Below are 22,666 nucleotides of genomic sequence, written 5' to 3'. Positions count from 1 at the left end.
CAACAAATTACTGAAGTGTAAAAACAGGAGCTTGATAATAAAAACAAACAAAATGGAACTTCGCTGGACATGAGATCATCATTTTCTTTTCTTATTTCAAGAATATATATAAACATCACATAATAACCAGTATTCAAATTTGGAATTTACAATAAAGAAAAGAGCATATACAACATGCATAAGATTTATGAATAGTTTATATTTAGATAATACAATATATTCAATGTAGCGACGAACAATGAAAAGAAAAATATAGTTCCACAGTGAATAAATCCGCCTCAAATTAGCTCTTCCAAAAACTAATCATTTGAGACGTCTTCGACCTATTGGTATAGCACTGCATAATTTTCAAAGAGTATTGAGGCCACAGAGTAAGATGTTAATTACATTCAAAGCAACATATTCTTGTTTAATAATTTCTAAAAGAGACAACAAATGGCCTATTTCAAATTGTAAAAGTTTCATAGGTACCTCCTCTATGTAACTCTAAACATCTATAATTGTATCGGTGCAAACTGAGAGCATCTTGAGAACTTGCGACCGAAAATAGTACCCCAAAATAAGTACGAAATATCTGCATGTCCCCTCCAAAATACCTACAATACCAGAAGTCTCCTTCATTTAACCCATTTTGTTCAAAATATTCCGATCACCCCTCCTTCCATTGTTTTGATTTTTTTTTTCTTTCTGTCGATACTGCTTTTAAATATATTGAGTGACAAGCCTGATTTTTCTGGTCTTACAACAATTTTTGATGTTTTCCAGGGCATCGTGAAATGTTCTCAAGGAAAAAATAAATAAATAGAAAATATAAAAAATACAAAAACTTAGCATACCTTTTGACATGGTGAGGCATGATGGCTTCTCACCTAACAACTGAATTGATACACCAGACAAGCATGGTGGCCTATAAGCATATGACATTTAGCATTATATGTATCAACAATTAAGAGGCTTTGAAAAGAGATTTCACTAAATTATTGCCAAATCTCTAGATAAGTTTAAAATTGCACTGTATCATAAAGGTATAATGCATCAAGGTATACTATACTAAAGAAATATGTACGATCATCAAAAGTATTCTTGGGATAGCTTGGAAATGACTAAAACTAGTTGGTACTCGGTACAAACTACAAACTAACAGTACTTCACTCACTGTTGATATCTAAGGAAACAGAGAAAACTTACTTGAATTGTTACTCCATACCATTTCTGAGATTTACTGAGTACTCAGCTGAAGTTCCTTACTCTTCGAAGAGAGAGACTCTCTGAAATGTGATTCAGACAGGATCTCATTCTGACACGCTGAAGGCATAATGGGCCGAATACCACCAGGGTTCAACGGAAACAAAGTCCGGTAATACCCATCCATTATGGCATCAAAATTGCAAGTCTCGGCAACTTTTGGCATCTGATATATATCTCTTGTATAAGCAAACAGATTTGGGTATTCTACTATTTTTCTCTTAGTGCACTTGAAGAGCACATTGTACGTTAGGTCGAACCTAATCAGAGTAGTGAACAAGCAAATATCAGATAAAGTAAGGGTATCCCCGCACAAGTACCGGTTACTGGAGAGGTGGGATTCAAGCTTATCCAGTGTACTGAACAGTTCATTAACTGCTATGTCATAAGCTTCTTGGCTCTGTGCAAAGCCACATCTGTAGAATTGAGATTCGATATGTCAGTGTAATCAAATTGGCACCTTTTGTTTTCTGATCATAATGAAAATATGCATTTGAATAATGTACAGATTTTTTTCAATACCTGTATACTCCATTGTTAACACTGGGATAGATAACTTGATTCCACTTCTCAATCTCCTCTCTAAGCTCTACTGGACACAGATCCGGACCCGACCCGGTAGTAAAACCTGAATTCAAGAACTCAATTATACCATAACTCTCATTGCACACCACCTCTTTGTTCTTAACATCCCAAAGCATCGGGACCGTTGATCTGCCATCATACCCCCCTCGTCTCATCTTATAAACCTCTCTCAGATTCTTCTTTCCATTCGCAAAATCAGGCCCTGCCACTAAAACTGAATCTTTGGTTGATCCTGAATGGAATTCCCAGGAGCCATCTGATCCAGGTGCAGCGATCGAAACAGGGAGGTAAGCCTCGAGATTTTTCAGGGCTCTGACAATTAGAGTACGGTGGGCCCAGGGGCAAGGGAGGCCAACATAGAGGTGGAGAGAGGTGGTAGGGTTAGGGTTTTGTGGAGAGGTATAGTAAAGGGAAGGGACAGAAGGAAAGAGGCTACTTGGGCGAGAGTATGAGCCAGAGGGGCTTGGGGGAGCCAACTGACGCATCATGAGATACCACATGGTGGACCAAGTGGAGCGTACGGCGGAGATGAGGGGCTGAGGAGGCAGCGCGCGTCCCCAGAGAAGGCGCGTGAGGGAGGTGATTGGATCGCTGCTCGACTTGTCGGGAAGGGACATGCTTATAGAAGTGAGGCGGCGGCGACGGCGGGGGTGGCGCGAGGTGGAGAGAGTGATAGAAGAAGGGAAATGGAGAGTGTGGTTGGATAGGAAAGAGGAGTTTAGTGTCGCCATTGCTAGGCGAAGGCGAATGGTTAGGGAACAAGTCAACAAGCTCAACTGATGCTGATCAAGTGATGAAATTTCAGGTATCCGTATCCTCCCAGGTACCTGACTGAACACAATTGAAACGGACGGCCCAGGTTTACTCTCAGCCGGTCCTTGCTCGGGATGATAGAGGGGACAGTATTATTTATGCTTTAAGATTCGTGCCAAGTTAACTAGAACAATTTTGGACCGTCTGATTCAATTGTACTCGGTCCAGTAACCTGAGGGGATGTGAATTCAAATTTCACTGGGGACCGAGGCGAACGGGAATTCACATCCCCTGAGTTAACTCCAAATTTTGAGTTTAGATCTGGACCGTCCGATCTGCTTTGGCACGAATATTAAAGCAGACTCGTACCCTCTGGCCAATCGAGCCCAAATTTTGATCTGACGGTCCGGCTCCAAACTCAAATTTTGAGTTGCCTCAGTGAATCGGACTCGGTGAGAGGATGTGACCGATTTTGTTACATGCAATATTAAAGAACAAAAATATCTTACGATAACAATTAGACATGCAAATTGCCATGTGCTTCTCATGTCACTCTTTCTTTCAACTTAGCTCTCGTACAGCCTTAAACAAAAAATGAATCAGCGAACTAAAAACTTTCATGCGAGCACCAAAAACAAGCATGTTACATTAGGTACATCAGTACACAATGGCAACAGCAGGGAAAAATAATAAATAAACAGATGATATAAAAAGCAAAGAAAACTATTTTGATTCATGCACATCAACTAAGAATCCAAAACGAAAACTAGTATTTCATCAAAACACAAAATCCATAATTAAGAAAACAAGTCTAGAATTCATTCTAATAAAACAAACAAAACTTTTCAACTCCCATCGAAACTGCACTTAGACGATAGCATTGGCAGCACTTGCAATTCTTGGCCACAGATCAGCACATTCCTTTCCAATTGGTCCTGTGATAGCAGATCCTGCATCATACAGTGCCACAGCAAATTAGATTTTAGTGTTGCATATATAAACCATGGTTTCCTTTCTCTCTACAGATTAGGCCTAGCTCAAGTCCAGTACCCTTAAATAAAACACTATGTTTGAAATAAAAAAAAAAGAGTTATCCCCTTGTGAGAGAAGTTATTAGTTTTCTTTATACAAGCAGGAATTTCAAGTAGTGTGTAATAAAAGATATAATGAAACAACAAACACTCACCCTTCATTTCACCCTTGGGATTCACAATGACTCCAGCATTATCTGCAAAATAAAATAAAAAATCACATAAATATGTGTAGAATACATGCAAAGATACGTGCACAAGGTCTAGACAACTAGAGCAATACATTCTGCACATAAATTGCCATGAACAACCAAGGATAAAAGGTAAGCAGACGAAATGCACTGTGAATAAAAGGTGTACCAGGAGATAGGTAACAAAATGCAATGAGTAACATCATGCTGTTTAATACTGACGAATTTAATCTATGCTTATCTCTGAAAGTGATTAAACCATGGGGAAATAACTCTTCCAGTATCAAAGCAGCATTACAATAAAGAATAAAATAAGATTAATAGAGAATAAATCAACCCCCCCAATGATTAATATGAAAATCCATCCAACAATTGCTGGTACCTAGGGAGTACAAATATGCTGCAAGTATAACTAAACAATTCCTGCGAATGTATGCAAGCAAGATAAGATAGATTACTAGGATGTTTAAATTATCTTATATGCTCCAACAATATGCAAATTTATCCCCATAAATGATAATTGGAAAGGTATTATTAATATTCTAAAATAAGCAATAACAGGGGCAACACATGATATCTTGTGATCTCCTAATGGCACACATGAAATAACCTCTCCTAAAAAGAACAAGTAAAACCGAGAAAAGGCATTGTGCATACCTTCAAAGTACATGTAGACACCGTCCTTTCGGCGGAAGGGCTTGCGCTGCCTGACAATAACAGCAGGCATGACCTTCTTTCTAAGATCGGGCTTTCCCTTCTTCACGGTAGCCATGACCATGTCTCCCATACAGGCTGATGGAAGCCGGTTCAAGCGCCCCTTGATACCCTTCACTGATATGATGTACAGGTTCTTTGCTCCTGTGTTGTCAGCGCAATTCACCGTCGCTGCCACCGGCAGACCCAGTGACATGCGGAACTTGTTCCCAGCCGAACCTCCACGTCCTGTAACGGTTATAAAATCATTTGGAAGGTGTTATTGATGTTTGTTAGGAGCAAAATGTTGAAAGAAATTGGATGGTATTGATTATATTAGTACTTTTAATTGTCCATCCTATTATAAGGCTTAATTTGGGTGTCTAGCACTACCATAGAAGTGGCAAAGGTTGCTCTCAAAACATTTGGTGAATGCTAGCCAGGTCCAGCTTTTACCAGTAGAGGTATCAGCAGTACGAACTTACAGGCCAAGAGTATTTGTTATTTTCATCTTGATTTATGTTAAAAGACAACCATCATGGAAAGTTGATGCAACTTTTAATCAGTGGAAGTAACTAAATTATTTTAAATCAGAGAAATACAGTATAGCCAGAGCAATTTTGGTCAGTATCAAGGACCCAAGGAGTAATCCTTTTTCTTTGGGTTCAATTAAAATATTATAAATCAGAGAATACAGTAACGCCAGAGCAATTTTGGTCTGTATCAAGGACCCAAGGAGTAATCATTTTTCTTCGGGTCAATTAAAATTCAACTGTGAGTCAAATTAATTACTTATATTAAAATGTAAAACATTTACCCCAATTCGGATGATCATGACTCGTACCCCGTGTCAAAAACAATTTAAACAATCACTAATCGTAAAATAAATGAATACCGTCTAAAGCCCTATATACAATTACCTCATATTTAACTCTATAAAGAAGCATGTGTGCGCTTGGTTACAAGACCAGAAATAAGAGAAAAAAAAAAAAGCAAACTATATGAGGTTTATCTGATGAAAATTTAAGCAATAATATCGTATGATTCCAGTCACCAACTTGGTCCCTTATCTCCACTATTCTTTCCCAAAATACAACTTTTTGTACATGAAACAACAACTCAATTGACAAACAATCAGACTTTTTTTACCATTGTACTTTCAAAACTTAATCACGATTCCACTTCAACAAAAGCAATTAGATCGAAATACTCGACGGGAAAACCAACAGCATACAGAATGGATTCGATCAAGTAACAACGCGATCACTTTTACAACATCTAGAAACTAACAAAGTGTAACACTGCAAGTCGAACAAAGATGGATTACCTCGCTTCGACATTTTGGCAGAAGCTCTACTCCAATGGCGGCAGCAAGAACAGCTAGAAGAGGAATAATTTTCTTATATAGTATCACTCTAGGGTTTTTCGCGTGCAATTACGATTTTATCCAAGGATGTCAGATAATTTTTATTATTCCATCCATACCCCTGTAAAGTTTCACTGGTAGCAATTTAAATGGGTTTAAATTCCGAAAGAGCCCATGTAAAGAGTTTCAGGTTTGACCTCGGGCCGAGTTCAGGCCCAATGGGCCGAATTAATATTTCCTCCTCTATACATCCGTACCTTGTGGCTTGCTCAAATTTGATCGATTTGCCAACTATCAGTTACAAAATTTTACATATTTTTCGCACAATACATGATTTTTCCTTCCATTTGTTTTCAACATGATTCATTCTTCAAACATATAAAATTTAGTGTACTAGAACGATACCTGGTTGATTTTTTTTAAGATCATTGTCGTTATTTTTTTTTTTTTGCTAGATTTTCTATGGAACTGAGAAACGGACAATCACATTTTTTTGCCAGCTCGATCCAGTAACAAATAAGCTGTTAGCGAGCAAATCAGGTGCGAGTCACGATCAAGTTACGAGTTACAAGCTTTTTTGCCATCTCTATTTTTGTGTGCTTCGTTCTTATCCACAGAGCTTTGAGAGTCGGTAAAACTAAAAATGATTTTGCCCTAATCCCACCCAAACTCCACCCCACCTCCTTTCTTTTCTCTCCTCTTCCATTTCATTAAAGCGGATGTTTTTTCTGTTATTCATCTAAACAAGTGCTTTTGTCTAATGAATTTGGTCACTGTTCTTTGATCCGTCTCGATTTTTCGGATTCGATTGAGAGTGATGTAAATTCGTCTCACCCCACCCGTAATATCTATTATAACTATATGTGAATAAGATATGTGTATGGTTGTTTCCGGTGAAAATAATGCTAAGATGTTGTCTCCTTTCTTGTTGTTCTTCTCCTAATTTCAAGCTTCTTTTTTGGCTTCTACAATGGCAGCTCTCTCTCTCTCTAATCTCTCTAAGAGGTGACTATCTTGGTCGAATTGATTCAGTGTTTTTTCAGTTGTACATTTCTCTGAGCGGTGACTATTCTGATTCGGTTGATTTAGTTTTCAGTCCATTTTGATTCAGTGCCTTATTGTCTGCACTTTCCTCTAAGTGGAAAATGTTTCATGCACAAGAGTTTGATGCAGTGTCATCTGTCATAAGGAACAAAACAAATATACGCATAGAGGTAACAATCGCTAGGCTTCTATCATTACAATCAAGCAAGAATAATCAAATTTGTGTTCACGAAATGCACATAGCCTGTATATTTTTATTTATTTATAGGTGAATACTTTCAAAAACACTTGTTACTAGTTTATAACTCTTTGAATCAATGCAATTGTTTTCAAACAAAAACAAAACGAGCTTTTTGAAAAGGAAGCAGCTAATAGTCCCCGGACCTCAGTCCCCCAAAAATCCCCGGACCTTTAACACTAATCCTGTAAACAAGTATATTAGCTTCGGTAATGTTATGCAAATAATTCTGTAAACAACTTCAATTGATGTTAGACATATGAAACCGCGTGCGTCCAAAGCAAAACGCGTGAAATCAGTCCAAACCGCGTGGTCAACTAAGAAAGTACAATCAAAGTACAGCTAGCAGTTATAATGGGGACCACCTTCTAGAAGTTGTAACCGGTACCAGGTTTTATAATTTTTTAACGGGGACCAGATTTTATAATTAGTGAACAATTTATATGAATTAAAAATTTAAGAAAAAAAATTATAAAAAAAAAGTATAAAAAAATTTCATTTTTCAAAATTTTTTTTTTTAAAATAAAATAAATTAAATTAAATTTACGTTTCTACAAAAAAGTTGATAACTTAAACAATATAAAGTAAAATAGTAAAAATTCTATAAACATTATCAGTAAAGTCTGTAAACATATATGAATTATTCTATTAGCAATTTAAATTGATTCAACAGTACTAAATCCTATAAACATATATACTAAATCCTATAAACATATATAATAAATTCTATAAACATATATACTAAATCCTATAAACATATATGAATTATTCTATTAGCAATTTAAATTCCTTCATCATTTTTCGAAACATATACAACATAACACTGAAAGAAAAAAAAATTACAACAATTTTACATCATACAAATCACTACTTGCATACTCTTTAAAAATTATTCTGCAAGTGTCCAAACTGTAATCACAATAGTAACCAAATACTGTAACTATATGAAAGTAATCATGTAAACAAAACGATATAATCCTATAACTATGTAATCCTATAAACAACTAGAATCTGTCCATGAATTTTGTGAAAACACCAAAATTTGACAACAGACATCTCCCTTTTTCTATTTACGTATTCTCTGAAATATATTCTGTGAATGAGACAGAAGTCTCATCGCAAGAACAACCCTCTCTCCAGTTATGTCCACCTGCAAAAACATATAGGTTTTGAGAAATTGAAATTACAATAAGAAAACAAATACAAATAGATAATAAAATTTACCTGAGTAAAATTCATTGGAGTATCTGTTATAAGGCAGTATATGTAACGCAACATGAATATTGCACAGTCATGAGAACGGTTTTGTTTCGGACATGCCTGACAGTCATAAAGACGTGTCTTCCATGAAGGGTCACCTGGAAAAGATCAAAAACCCTAATAAGTCTATAAACATTAATAACAACAGTCCATTAATCCAATAATTTTTTATCCATAGAAATATTAAATAATAAGCACTCACGGAGACGCCATGTAACAAAAGAATCAATCCACATGGTTGTATGCCATGCACAATTGATGTATGCTCCATTAGTTTCCCCGGCAGAAGTGAAGTAAAGAACTTGCTTCCATTTCAATTCATAAGCAAAAAGTACCCAGTGGTTCTTTGCACACACTGGGACAAAAAGCCACCTCACCTTCTCAAATTGGTCGGAGAAAAGTTGGGGAATATTTTTCAGAGCAGTCTCGTGATCATACGTATACATGATATTCTGCATTATAACATACAAAAAAAAACAATAGTAATTATAACAGGGCTATAAAAACTTATCTGACAATTTCAATAAAGATATGTAAACCTATAATAACATAAATATAATTCTATAAACATAAGCTATAAATTCTGCAAACTAACACTGAAAGATATGCAAACCTGTAACAATATAAAAATAATTCTATAAACACAATATATAAATTCTGCAAATAGTCCCTGAGTTTTGAAACATAAACGTTGAAACTGACATAATATAAATCTGCAAACCTATGCAATTAAGTTCTGTATCTGGAAAAAAAAAAACATACAGCAATATATGGTGATATGAAGAACCATGGTTCTCTGACCGGAGTATCCATTTGCATGACGCTTAATACAACGTCAACAACCTTCATATAATATAAAAGAATATTTGAACTAAGAAGATTCAAATTAACATTTAAAATGAACAAGTATAAAACAATTCAAAAATAACAAAATACCTCGCTCGAGAGATCTGTCTCAGGCATCAACAAATTCTTTAAGAATTGAACACGACAATAAACGTGCTGGGCCATTCGGTGCTCAAAAGCTGTTTCATTGTCTGTCAGCTTTTTTTGTTTTATTTCAACCCACCAATCATCCAAAATGCTTGTAACATCATAGGACATCTTCTCCCTGTGTTGGTACATGTACCGTTTGGGAAGTGGGGGTTTCTGAATGTGTTGGTCACCTCGATCACAAAACAACGAGTTTGAAAAATTCCAATCAGCTTCGAATTTTCTGAACCGAAACGGTCCAACCTTTCTTGGGCTAACATACTGATCTTTAAATTGTAACCATCGCAACTTTGGACTAGGTGGTGTGTAGTGTTCTGATACAACAATATTACAATATTCAGCTAGTAGTCCATTGTCACGAACATCATTTCCCTTTGCCTGATTCTTTCTTTCAATAACTGTTGTTACCTTCTTTTTCCGCACTGCCTTTTTCTCACCCTTTTCAAACACATCCTTGCCCTGAAAAAAATGAATTACATTATGCAAACACATCCTTTCACTGAAAAAAATGAATTACATTATGCAAACACATCATGTGTAAATTTGAAATTATAAGAAATGTGTATTCTTTACCTCCACAATCAATTCCACCACTTCTGGGCTTTTTCCTTTGTCAACTCTTTTTTTCACAATTATTTCTTCAATATCACTATCCTGAAATTGATTCAACAGTTCTATAAACATAACTCTTGGATTCTGCTAAGTATAACTAACAATTCTGTAATATAAAATTAAAACTAATACTCAAACAGGAAAGAAGAAAACTATATTAAGAAGAACACAATACCTTATCATTCGGCTCAACGGTTTTCACTGGAATTTTTCCCTCATAAACATCTTTCGGAAAATCAGATTTCTCTTCAACTGGTACATTCTGTTCTTCCATTGCTGTTACAAAATCCTCATTCACTTTCTGATCTTCTAACTCTGGCGAGCTTTGTGTAAAACCCAAACTAAATGATGGTAACAATTCATCAACAGCTCCTTTCTGACGCTTTGTAAATTTCTTACAATCTGCCGGTGTAGTACTACCAAATTCCAATTTCTTTTTTTGTAGAAAAGAAACAGGAGTTTTGACCATGACATTGGTAGTTTGTCTAGGAGGCTCCAATTTCCCTATCTGGAACTTTTTTTCTGCTGCAAAAATTCATACAACATGCTTTTCACGTTCTCAGCTAAACATAATACAAGCAAGATGATTTAAAAAGCAATATTAGATTTTCTAATGAAAGCATGGAATGTAAATCTTACGTGTTTTCATGAAATTTTTCTTCTTTTTTGAAGTAAATTGCAACTCTATTTGATCCACTTCTTCAATTATTCTATCCATGACATCGTGGGGAATGTCATCTAAAGTAGGAAGTGCACGTTCCAGATAAACATACGAACTGATGTCTGCTATCTGATCTTTCAGATACGCACAGGGAACCACACCAAATTTCATATAAATAGGACACATCTCTAGCATAAACTTGGAGAGTGGCTGATTTTGATATTTGCGCAGATTATCCTCATCACCTAACAACTCCAAATATTGTCCTGCTTTAAACCCTTCCATCTGATACAAAGAATCGTACGGTTGCAGATCCAAATAATCCATAGCTCTAGAGACCGCACATCCAACCAATTCGTCTTCGAAAGTGCTCCTGAACCATTTCTTTGATAGAGTGGTAACCCAGTCTAAATAGCGTGGTATGTGCCCAGTGTAACAGCATAGCTTTTGTTAAATTCTATAAACAAATTGTCTTAATCCTGTAAACATTTAGATATAATCCTGTGGACATTCACACAAAATCCTACAATTATCCGTTGAACTTAGATATTATACTTGAAATTTTATTTTTAATATTTAATATGTTAAAAAACTGTAAGTTAATTAGTATATATCATTGATTTTGAATAGTTGTGATGCACATATAAAAAACTATAATAACATGTGTTAAATTCTATAAACATGTTATCCTAATCCTGTGAACACTTACATATAATCCTACAATTATTCGTTGAACTTACTTATTATACTTGAAATATTAATTTAAATATTTATTATATTAAAAAAATGTAAGTTAATATGTTGAATCCTGTTAAGATACAAAAATTATCCGTTGAGCATACATATTATATTTGAAATTATATTTTTTTACTTCGTCCTTATTTTTCAATATACTCATTTTACATCTTTTTATTACAATAAAATATAATTCCTACAAATATATATTTCTATTTGGTCATTATTTTTTTATTTGGTCATTACTTTCCAAATGTAGTGATTTTATAAAATTCATTAACAAAAAAAAAAATTCCTAGAATTATATATATGTAACGTGGTAAATAAATAAAAAAACAAATAAACATATAAAAATCTATGAGAACATTTATTAAATTCTATAAACATAAGATATAAATTCTGCAATAGTACATATCTTATTTGCTAAGATAAACTCCAAATACAACAACATGTTTTAAAGAATTGATGTTATTTTAACCAAAAAAATAATGGCTTTACTTCTTCTTGTCCATGGGATTCTTATAAGCTGATTGCCGTGGCCGACCCTTTGAAATGGATGCAAGTGGAGGAAGAATTTTTTTGGTTGGTGCAGAATTCAAAACTTCATTCTCACTACTTGAGGAATATTGGTTATCATTCTGCGTTGCTTTGGACTTCCGTTTTTTAACAGCTTCATCGACGTAAAACAAAATAATTTTAAAAAAATAAACAAAAACAACTTTACAAAAAAATGCAAATAACATGGAGGAGTTACCTCCTGCTGTACGTGTAGTCAACATGGCTACTGTTCGAAAAATGGCATCCCAATCACAATTTAATGTGTCACCTATTATATCATATGGAAAATAGCATCATAAATATCATTCTTTAAGAAAAAATTATCTAAGGGTACAAATATATTACAAGTGACTGTTATACATACTTGATATTTTGCCTGTAGAATTATTAACAGCCTTACCTACAAAATTTTTGGCACAAGTTAGGTAAAGAATATAAACAAATGAATTAAATAGAAGAAAGTTATTACTGTATTACCCTTTCCTCTTCCTGTAGGTTTTTTCCTTTGAATTGTTGAACAATGTTCTTCTATAATGCCACTAGCACTACCTGTTGTAGTAACCATAGCTTCCGTATTTTTTTCATCAATCAATTGCTCAACTAATATAAGAAAAAATACCAGTGCTAATTAAGCATACATACCCAAGTGATTCTGTAATTTATATTAGTTGAAACTACAAACTATTTCACAAAAATATGAAAATTGCTTGATATTAGTTGTGCAAATTAAGTAATATATTACCTTTTACTTTACGTCCGGACATTTTCTTTGGATTAGTGGAACTACCCTTCAATCTACAAACACTTCTTTGAGAGCCAACATTATTATTCCTGTTAGTTGCATTCACAACATCTTCATCTCCAGACCCAGAAACAATATTTCCTGATATTAATTGTAAAAAATTATAAAAAAAAATACACTAATACACAGAAACAACTTTACCAAATCTTCACATTACTAAAATAAAATAGTATTAATTAAAAACAAAAAGAAAAACCTCTTAATAGGTTTCTAAAAGCTTCCAACCCATTGAAAACAATATTCTGCTGCTCATCACTGGCACACCTAAAGCTTATCAGGTCATCAATTATTGGATTAATTGACATTGTCAAATCATACCTCCTACAAACAATATAAAGTAAACAAATGAAAATAAATGTCTCATAATAACTGGTAACCACAATATATTAATTCCATATAAAAAATAACATACAAAATTAGTAAAAAATAAGGGAAAAATACATGTTATTCTCAACACTGTTAGTAGTGTCACATCCAGCCAAAATCAAACCTAATCGATTCTTGTCTTTCCTCCAACGATCAAGTATGTACTTATCATTAATACAATTTTGCTTTTCATGCTTTAAAACCATCAAAGCATGTGAACAAACTATACCAGAAGCCTCAAACAATTTGCAAATGCAAGAAAATTCTTTATACTCCTTGTTGTAACGCACCTCAAAAATATGACCCCTAATATCTTCAACTTCATAAATGTTCGTAGAGTCAGGTAGTTCCAATTTAAATACACAAGTCATATTAACAGAGGTTCTCAACTCATGTTGAAACCTGTAGAATATGGTAAGAGTATACACCTTGGCAAACTGCTTCTCGAAAAGTAACTCTGAGTACATGGCAGTTGTTTTTGTCTTTGATTCAAAATCCTTGTCATTTTCTTTCTGCCATATTCTGTTCAAAGCACTATCAAAACTACCAACAAATTCAGCTAGAGTAGCCTTAGCTCTGAGATATTTGTCAAGAAAATGATTCATACCCTCCACACGTTGGGTAGTATTCATTCCAGCCCAGAATCGGTCATTTAAATAAATTGGAACCCATTTATGCCTCTGTGCAAACATACTTATAAACCACGGTGCATTTTCGTAACCAATTTCTGACATTAATGTTAACCAAGATTCTTCAAATTGTATAGGTGTTTTCGCATTGTATACAACATCTTTAACAAGCAGAATTATACCATCCTTGTTATCAGCACCACCCAATTTTTCAGGCAATTTGCGTAAAATGTGCCATGCACAATACCTATGCACTGTCTCATCACCAAAAACATGACTAATCCCTGATGCAATACTCGGGCACTGATCTGTCAAAATGCCACCTGGCTTAACACCTTTCATACAAGCTAGAAACTTCTTCATACACCATTTATAGTCGGCCTCAGTTTCTCTTGAGAGAAGAGCACAAGCAAAAATCACTGATTGCCAATGATGGTTCACACCAACAAAAAGTACAAGTGGCATATGATACCTATAAGTTATAACAGTAAGATAAATCAGTAAAATTAATCTGTAAGTTCAACTTCCTAATTCTGCAAAAAAAAATAACCTGAATTAAGAATATGAACCATGTTACATAAATATAATTTGTAAAGTAACACAAAAATATTACCTATTTGTAAGGTAGGTCGCATCCATGACAACAACATCATGAAAATATCTGTAGGCAGCACGGCCACGACCACCAGCCCAGAAAATATTACACAAATGCCCTTCCTTGCTATGCTTGTATGTGTACCAGAAATCCAAATCATACTTCTTCCTTTCATCAAAATAGTCAGAGAGTAACTCAGCATCATGTCCACCTAATGACCTCAATTTACTTCTCTTGTACTGATCTAAATGGTTTTTAGCATCTTTTCGTGTAAAAGTACACTTCAAATAACCACCAGCTATCTGTGTTACAATATCTATATTATCAGCTGCTTTCATTCCTTGGTCTGCATTATATTCCATCATTGCCTTATATCTCAGTGAAATAAACCGATAACAAGGGATAAGGAAAGATGACTCCGGATTGAGATCATGGTTATGAGTTAGCTCCATGTCACTCACTTCCCATCTATCAGTAATAGTGGAATACATAATCCTCATATACACCGGGCATTTTGTATGTACTAAAGGTCTCCGTCTCTTAGGAAAAGGTGCAATATCAGGAATACATTCCTTTACATCCTTGAATTTATTGCATGCAAATTTATAATCCACAAAAATATCACCATTCTTGTGAAATGTTCTCTTGTTTACTCCAAAACCAGTTTGGTACCCATACATTTGCCAGTATAAGTAAGCTTCTACAATAGAGTCCAACTTATCACCTATTGCAGGTGGAGCGATGAATCGGATCTCATCAGGATCAGCTTCGCTTTCTATCTGATGGCCAACATTAACAACTTCTTCCCCCTCATTCTCAGCCCTATTCTGATTTTCACCAAGATTCACATTCTCAGTAGGCTTCTCATGACAAAATTCAGAAGGATCCTTGTTCAGATCCCATTCATGAATAGATGATCGGGAAACTGTATCATCCACACATTCTTCATTCGGGTCAACATCCATTATATCAACCTGCCTTTACACAAACCCAAACAAACCTATAAGGACATATGTTAAATTCTATAAATACAACATATAATTCTATAAACATAACATAATAGATATCATATGGAAACAATCAGTCCTATTACCAAATAATCACAATTTATCAATTTATACTTCATCAACCAATGCATAATAAAGTTTCAAACTTCAGTTTATGTATACAGTACACATACAAATCACAATGTAAGCTAATGTATTAATTCCGTTCTACTAGAAAACTACCAGACTGAATATGTAATTGAAACATAAAAATGACAATCTAATGTAATCAATCCTATTAACAAAAAAATTGAATCCTGCAAACAACAATGATCTACAAAGCAATATTAAATGAGAAAAATGACCTGTAATTTTCAAAACTTCAATGCTGTTCGTCAATGCTTAATTCAAAAAACTATAGAAATCGCTACTCTTCGATTTCTGAGATTCAATACTTGATTGAAACAAAGAAGAAAAGGAAAAAAATCATATCAGAAAAGGAATGAAGTTTCAAAATTATACGAAATTGAAAAATTACATCAATACCAGAATATAACGAAGAAAATGTAGCTCTCAAAAAATCGATGCTGTTCGTCAATGCTGATGCTCCTCGATTCTGGCACTAAATAATCGATTGAAACAAAGAAAGGAAAGAAAAAATCAGATCAGGAAGGTTCAAAATCAGATAAGGAAGGTTCAAAAAAACAATTCAATTTTCAAAAAAAAGGAAAGCGATACAAGAGGAATGCCTTAAATAGGGAAAATGTCGGCGGAATTAGTGGGGACCGCGTCGCTGCCGGTTATGGAAATTGAAAACGCGTGCGCAAATTGTACTTCTTCCGTTATTGGAGGTTGAAAGTGCGTCCGAACGACGCTAAAACGGGAAGGATTTATTAAGCGGGGATTATCCGGGGACTGAACTTCGGGGGACGTTACCTTTTCTCTTTTGAAAATTTTTTTTTTTTAGAAAAATGATATTTGAGTATCCTGAAAAACTGGAGAGGATTCAAAAGCCGAGACTGGAGAAAACAAATTCGTTCCCGCCCCCGATTTTGGCATCCCGCCGTAATTTCCTCATCGGCTCATCGCCCGAACTTGGCTCTAGTCTTAGTCGATCGAGATACTTTCTTCTCCAATCCGCTAAGATGGCATGGTCTCACCCGGACATCTCCATTGACGACCTCCTCTCTCTAATCAAAGCCTTCGTCGACATGCTAGTGCTTGCCTCTGGCTATCAGTCGTCCGGCCTCACTGCGAAATGGGACCCACAAAACGTCACCAAAGCCATCCGTTGGGGTCTCTTCTTTGAACATGTAAGCAAGCTTTTAGTTTCCCAAACCCAATCCTTACTACTGCCATTACACAACTATTTACTGCCTCGTAGGTTTTGAAAGGCCTCCGTGAATCGAGTGATTATGAAGGTTCTGTTAAGGAACTAGATGCGGCTCTAGCTGAACTGGCATCTGATCCCCTTTTCCCGAAGGTATCAGTTATAAGCTTTTAATTACTGTCTTCTTATATTTTATTTTATTTTCTTCTTTTTGGTTTTAATGCAGTTTACCCTACTAGGCTGAAATATGTACTAAATTGAGGGGTATTGTGAATCACTCAAATGTGCTTTCGATTTTACTTTGGGTTAGATTAAGATAAACTGTGCAATTCTGTCATGTATTGGGTAATTAATGTCTATGGTATAAGCTGCCTATTATTCACTGTACCAGGGAATTTACATCCCAAAATTTCAAACTATGACCTATCCTAATAGTGAATTTTCATTTTATCTAAAAAAATATGATAAAATTTTCATGAAAGCCATTTTCTGGAGAAATCCTGTTTATCAAAAGAAGAAGAAAAAGCTTAGTAGGAGTTTACTGAGGTTTATGGGAATAACAAAATGCAAGGGTCAAAATGATAAGAAAGAATTTACATGTAAACATTTCCAATCAAAGTTTAATGTTTTTTCTTTGTTTATAATCCGCTATATTCTTAAAAATTATAAATGAAAATGTAACTTGATGATGCAGGGCCTTGGACGTATATCGTCAGAGACACTTTCAGAAGCTAGAATGCTAGTGATAGAGCATTTTCTTAATTCAAACCCATTAAGTGTTTCACATCTCAGTTCTCTTTTTGGGTCAGCTATTGAAATGGATAGAGACTATGTCTATGAAGTAGGCAACCATAGTAGGAGAGATTATTTTGAGAAGTTGACTGCTCAGATGGAGTGCCTAAATCTCATCCGTGGAGAAGAAGACATGTCAAACGGATACAGTAGTATTAATGAGGAAAACCCTAATTTTGTCGGTCAATTGCCTTTTCTAATTGAAAAGATCTCAAGGAGGAGAGAACTGGTATCATGCATGTCGTCATGTGGGAAGGTTCTAGATTCTTTTGTAAATAGCTATCAAGAATTGAACCCTCCCATTTCTCCAGGGTAAGAAAGTTAAAAAAAAAAAAAGTTGCTTTCTTTTCTTAATTTATATGAGGATTAAGATGCTAGCTAAAATTATGAAACTTGGTACATCCTGAACAGCCTTTAAGGGATGGTTTTGTACCAGTTTAACCCTAGTTTAAGATTTATACAACAAGGAGTTTTTCATTTTTTTAATTAGGAGTTCTGAAATGATTGAGGAGCTTCTTGGATGGAAGGAATGGAGAACGAGGTGTCTCTCTTACATGCTCAACAAAAGAACCATTAAAATCCAATCTGGTGCTAATTTGATCTTTGCTGCACCAAAAGAGCAATGGATGAAGGTTTTTGAACACTTAATCGTTTCTTCAGAGGAGAACTTTTTGGAAGTTATGGTATTTAACAGTAAAATCCTATCATTTGTTTTTAGCTTTTGCCACTCAACTTTACTGTGCAAGGATTGTATTGCTGCTGGTGCCGTGCATTGCTTTACCCACCCAAATGATATGGTGCTGAGGTTGCTATTTTGTCCTCAAAATTTCAAAATATCAAGCAAAGTAGCAAGAATGTCAATTTGGATTCAAGTTGAACAACACAGTAATACCTATATGCAGCCAAAACTGGTTCGGACAAAGAATCACGGCCAATCATAGGCACTACTCGGCATACTATTCATATAATAATTAAAAAAAACGTTTATTATTTTGTTTTAACAATAAAACAGGAGATTTGTCTACTAGGTTTGGTTGTGAAAAGGTGGAATTCGTTTGTAGAAGTGTTCACGTCCAATGTTTGTGATTTTGTTCCTGTTTCTGCACAATTCTCAAAACTCTGCAATTTGTTCCAAGGGAATAGGAGCGAATGCAATCCTCGGGACATTATTATGGATTTCAAGGTATTTAAATCTGATTACATTGAAGTTCTTTTATGAATTTTATGCATACCATATCCAACTTTTAATTGTGTAATTTGGATGCTGTTTCTAATAATAAGAATAACATTTTCTGTTTTGTCTGAACTCCAAGTAATATATGTATGCTAATTAAACATCAAGAAAAATAAGATTATGTGCAGTTTGTATTTTTCTACTGAACTTAAACTGTCAGGTGGCATGTGTTAATATCCTTACAACTTGTAAACTTGGTCGTACTTGCACTATGTTAGAAATGCTGAATGGTATTTGCAAAGTGCAAACGCATTAAAATAGGACAGTCATTGCAGAAGCCCTTTTTAATTGTCCATGAAACGCATTACGAATTTTCTTTTATAACAGGAAAAGGATATTCTTGACTATGTAATGATGTCATTGACCCGTCAACTTCACAAACTTTGGCAAATACCAGCTATTCTCTTTTCAGCTTCCATTCCACCATGGTACTTTGTCAAATCTTATAATAGTTATTATATAAATTTGACAGACATTCTCCTTTCTACTTGGATATTACCAAATTTTCATCTTTTGTAGGTTCTTTTAGTATACATTTTGATATGTTAGACTGAACTTTTGTGTGCACTGTCACTGTAGCAGTTGGTGCAATATACTATGTCTATGTTGATGTATTCAGGCACTGTTCTGGTATTTCTTTGTTGTTGACCATTAATAACTCCGTCTTTTTTCTTTTCTCTAGCTTTTCTCTACCAGTTGTGGAATCCTTCACATATCTTCATAAAATCCACCATGATCTTATTGTCTGATGTAATTTTAAAGTTTCTGCAAATCTTCACATTATCAAATGTTCCAGTGCCACAATGTCACATCCATACCTGCAAAACAGGAAATTTCTTGCCTACACTGCACTACATTTTCTGTGGAAGTTATCCAGACTCTCCTTTCGTTATTCTATGTAATCAATAGGAAAGCGGGAATGCTTTAATTTCCGGAGGAAATTTGAGGAGGGGTGTTAGAGAAATTTCCTTTTTGTGGGAAAAGTAAATGATACTCTTAGTTTTTTGTTAATGCGCATGAAAGTTTTTACCATAGCAATCTTACATCTCCCTAGAAATTTTCTAATTTTATGTGCTTAATAGGTGCCCGCTGTTCAAGATTTACATGAGTGAACTGGAAAAGCTATTTGATGGAACTTCTTCTACAATCAGGTTTTTCTTTACTTCCTAAAACAGAATAATGAAGTAGGTATCGTTCTAATTTGGGTGTTTTTTTAGCAGATGCAACTGCACAGGAGATGAAAATCAGTTACACCAGAGATGTAAGAAGCGCTTAGTTATTTGGCAACATTGGTTTTATATTTATCTTACTTTGAAGCTAGGATTGTGAGTTCTAAGGAATGGGATTGTTACCTCATATTTACCAACTGTTAGGAATTAAGCCAACTCTATCGGTATCTTAACTAACCCTTGCTGTTCAATTTTAAAATTTAACCAAGTTACAGTCAAAGCCCAATTTGGCCCAATTTCTGAACCAGTTAAACTAGAAAAAAAAAAAAAAAACAAGAATAAGAATATAATTAGCTAAATCTTGGTTAAGCCAGCAGTTCGGGTCACTAGTAGTATGCTATAAACGGTTCCGGTACCAGTAAATCATAATTCTTTGTTAATATGCTGCACTATTGATTTGAAGTAGTGATAGATGTGCAACTTGATAGGTGAAATTGGGGAAAGGATTCGGTGCCTCTTCATTTTTCATTTTCCTTTACCAAATGCCTGATGTGTGGTTGTAAATATTCTTATGGCTTCGGGCTATTCAGGCTATTTTGATATAGTGGGTAAGTACAGAATCCCTAAATTTCTAAAGATATATTATTACCCACCAGTTCCAATTCCTAAATTTCTGATTGGAATTGGATTTTGGCATGAATGTGGATCCCATAAACCCGCGTGGCATCGTGTAATAAATTTCGCTACAAAATATACCAAGTTCATATAGCAAAAGCAAGACCTTTAATTTTAGGCAATAAATAACCCTTTTAATCTTATTGTTGAGCATGTTTGCTATTTTTTTTGCTCAAGCAGAAAATCATACAAAAGAAACCTCCTTGGTTTACTGTTTTATACTGCGAGTCCTATCTGCTATTATTTCCAGATCAGATCGTAGAATCCTGCTTTGCTGATCCAGACCGTCTGATCTAAAACAAACACACCAATCTGATTTTATTGTCGTCATCTAGAAATGGATTTTTAATGACAATTGCCGAGAAATTTGGCATGTTTGTTTAGATCGAATGGTCCAGACCAAAAAAGCAGGGTCAGTTAATCTGATTTGGGAATAACACAGAAACACAGGCTTACTTGGCCTCTGGCTTTTTCATCCTCTTTAACTTTTTGTTTCAAAATACAAAGGTTCACTTTGCAACTTATTCATCATCAAGCTATCCCAAATATACTTCTAACATACATGCACAACCTTATAAGACCAGCAAACATATGCCGGGCTTAAATTTTTTTCCAAAGCCTTTATATGGTTCAGCTTCCCTCATAAAATGTTAAATAATTTAGTGGTTAGAATTTCATTCCGTGGTCACGGAGACTTGGGTTCAAACCCCAGCTGCCACACATTATGTATTTTATGTTTTGGCCCCTCTAATCTAAATTTTCTGGTTCCACCCCTGGCCCATTGTTGTCTGACAATTGTGTTATTATACAGCATAGAATCAAGGCATATTTCACGAATTCTTTTGAAAAGGCACATATCTTTCTTGCACTTGAAAACCAGTATCAACTAAGCAAGAATGTTTCACAAAATCAGGTTCTGGAAAATTTTGTGCCTTATGAGGGGCTGCCGATTTATGCTTGACAAGTATCTGGTAGCCACAGTGGTAGACAAATAGGGAGACGCGAATCGACATTTGCCTAATTTTCACGGACAGTGGTAATGTGTTGCTTTTTCTTAGTGTGGTTTAGTGTTGTACAGATTGCCTTTCAAACAAACACTAGTTTATGGTATAACCCAAAGTTGAAAGCACCAACCTGCTTTAATTACATGGAATGTATAAAAGAAAGGTCTGATGTTGATCCATTTTTGCTTATAGAAGATTCTAAAGATGTATTGTCTAAAATTGACATGACTCATGTGGGCCCCACTTATGCACTTACTACTATGCTTCTATGAGTTGAGAACTAATTAGTAACTATAAATTAACCAATGAGAAACAATGCTTTTTAATGTGGCTTTCATTTTTCCTGTGCTTAATTTTCATTGTCTACCCTACAAAAACCCGAAATTTCTTGTGTGCAGTTTTGTAGCATTTCTTTTTAGTTTGTTTTGAAAAAAAAATAAAAATTCAAACAATGCCTCAGCTTACTAACTCTGCTAGGTAAAAAACCAAAGGCAATTTTTATGTTTATTTTCAATGTGTGGGATATTTCTAGCTGACAGAATCTTGTTTGATTTTTTTTTTTGTAATTTTCAGGGATAGAGAAATTAAAATTTCTATTACAAGACAGTTTTTGGTGGGAACCTCTTGACCTCTGTGTGATTTTGTCATGTTGATGAGAGAAAAACTTGGTCGCTGGAGAATAAATTTTAACTCTAATAAACAATCCTTTCTGTTCATTTTTATTTTAAAACTAATAGTCTACACTTAGTTTGCTTTCTATTATAAAATAAAAAGAACACCTGTCAGTGCACACATTTTTTTTATAAATAAAAGCCAGTTGTAGCTGATTGGCTTCCATTCAAATAAAAAAAAAATGAATGAGAATATTAAATGATTTGCAAGTAAACGAATAAAAAACAACAGTTGTGGGTGTACATCAAGACACCTAAATATTAACCAGTGGCATTTTTTAATTAAAGAAAAAAAATATATAAGGATTCTCTCTATGTGAACACATCATAATTTCCTCGTATACCCAGTGAAAAGTGTAATTCATGTTAAAAATCTTCCAAGTTTCATGAACTGAAGTTTTAGACAATTTTTTCATTTTTCAGGTTTCTGAAACAAGCTATTTCATGT

General features: G+C 34.7%; 4 protein-coding genes and 1 non-coding gene across 15 annotated transcripts; 1 reads left to right on the top strand and 4 right to left on the bottom strand.

Annotated features, from left to right (window-relative positions):
• Positions 1-70: 70 nt before the first annotated feature.
• On the bottom strand, positions 71-2,628 carry LOC144548060 (Glutathione S-transferase family protein). 5 transcript variants are annotated; one of them, XR_013509218.1, is made up of 5 exons: positions 1,768-2,628; positions 1,189-1,661; positions 837-907; positions 472-596; positions 71-337 (listed from the first exon to the last, which is right to left on the bottom strand). XR_013509218.1 is itself a non-coding variant. In XM_078296742.1 (3 exons), exons 1-2 carry the CDS (start codon positions 2,559-2,561, stop codon positions 1,220-1,222), a joined length of 1,236 nt encoding a protein of 411 aa, XP_078152868.1. In that variant the 5' UTR covers positions 2,562-2,599; the 3' UTR covers positions 71-596; positions 1,189-1,219. The 5 variants fall into 5 exon arrangements, 2 of the variants coding, with proteins under 2 accessions (XP_078152868.1, XP_078152869.1); XR_013509217.1 differs by having other exon boundaries at positions 71-596; XR_013509219.1 differs by lacking the exon at positions 472-596.
• A 667-nt stretch (positions 2,629-3,295) lies between these two features.
• Positions 3,296-5,985, bottom strand: LOC144547914 (large ribosomal subunit protein uL14x/uL14z/uL14y). The gene is made up of 4 exons (XM_078296600.1): positions 5,826-5,985; positions 4,463-4,747; positions 3,770-3,811; positions 3,296-3,533 (listed from the first exon to the last, which is right to left on the bottom strand). Exons 1-4 carry the CDS (start codon positions 5,836-5,838, stop codon positions 3,451-3,453), a joined length of 423 nt encoding a protein of 140 aa, XP_078152726.1. The 5' UTR covers positions 5,839-5,985; the 3' UTR covers positions 3,296-3,450.
• On the bottom strand, positions 3,967-4,098 carry LOC144548230 (small nucleolar RNA snoR137). Its single transcript, XR_013509301.1, has one exon. It is a non-coding gene; the product is annotated as a small nucleolar RNA snoR137 (small nucleolar RNA).
• A 5,916-nt stretch (positions 5,986-11,901) lies between the features above and the next one.
• Positions 11,902-15,322, bottom strand: LOC144547754 (protein FAR1-RELATED SEQUENCE 6-like). The gene is made up of 7 exons (XM_078296451.1): positions 14,376-15,322; positions 13,209-14,234; positions 12,964-13,088; positions 12,708-12,848; positions 12,330-12,365; positions 12,162-12,233; positions 11,902-12,077 (listed from the first exon to the last, which is right to left on the bottom strand). Exons 1-7 carry the CDS (start codon positions 15,320-15,322, stop codon positions 11,902-11,904), a joined length of 2,523 nt encoding a protein of 840 aa, XP_078152577.1.
• Positions 15,323-16,475: 1,153 nt separating this feature from the next.
• LOC144548152 (fanconi anemia group F protein (FANCF)) lies at positions 16,476-22,320 on the top strand. Of its 7 annotated transcripts, XR_013509264.1 has the most exons (11): positions 16,476-16,656; positions 16,728-16,826; positions 17,368-17,777; positions 17,956-18,148; positions 18,478-18,648; positions 19,027-19,127; positions 19,782-19,850; positions 19,917-19,960; positions 20,357-20,476; positions 21,457-21,579; positions 22,121-22,320. XR_013509264.1 is itself a non-coding variant. In XM_078296851.1 (9 exons), exons 1-9 carry the CDS (start codon positions 16,489-16,491, stop codon positions 20,416-20,418), a joined length of 1,314 nt encoding a protein of 437 aa, XP_078152977.1. In that variant the 5' UTR covers positions 16,478-16,488; the 3' UTR covers positions 20,419-21,698. The 7 variants fall into 7 exon arrangements, 2 of the variants coding, with proteins under 2 accessions (XP_078152977.1, XP_078152978.1); XR_013509267.1 differs by lacking the exons at positions 21,457-21,579; positions 22,121-22,320 and adding an exon at positions 21,743-21,891 and having other exon boundaries at positions 16,478-16,656; XR_013509266.1 differs by lacking the exons at positions 21,457-21,579; positions 22,121-22,320 and adding an exon at positions 21,740-21,891 and having other exon boundaries at positions 16,478-16,656.
• The last annotated feature ends 346 nt before the right edge of the window (positions 22,321-22,666 follow it).

This window comes from Carex rostrata, chromosome 32 (assembly GCF_964058835.1).
Source record: "Carex rostrata chromosome 32, lpCarRost1.2, whole genome shotgun sequence".
Taxonomy (NCBI): Eukaryota; Viridiplantae; Streptophyta; class Magnoliopsida; order Poales; family Cyperaceae; genus Carex; species Carex rostrata.
Note: the sequence above shows the minus strand (reverse complement) of the source record. Positions and strands in the feature narration are given on the sequence as shown.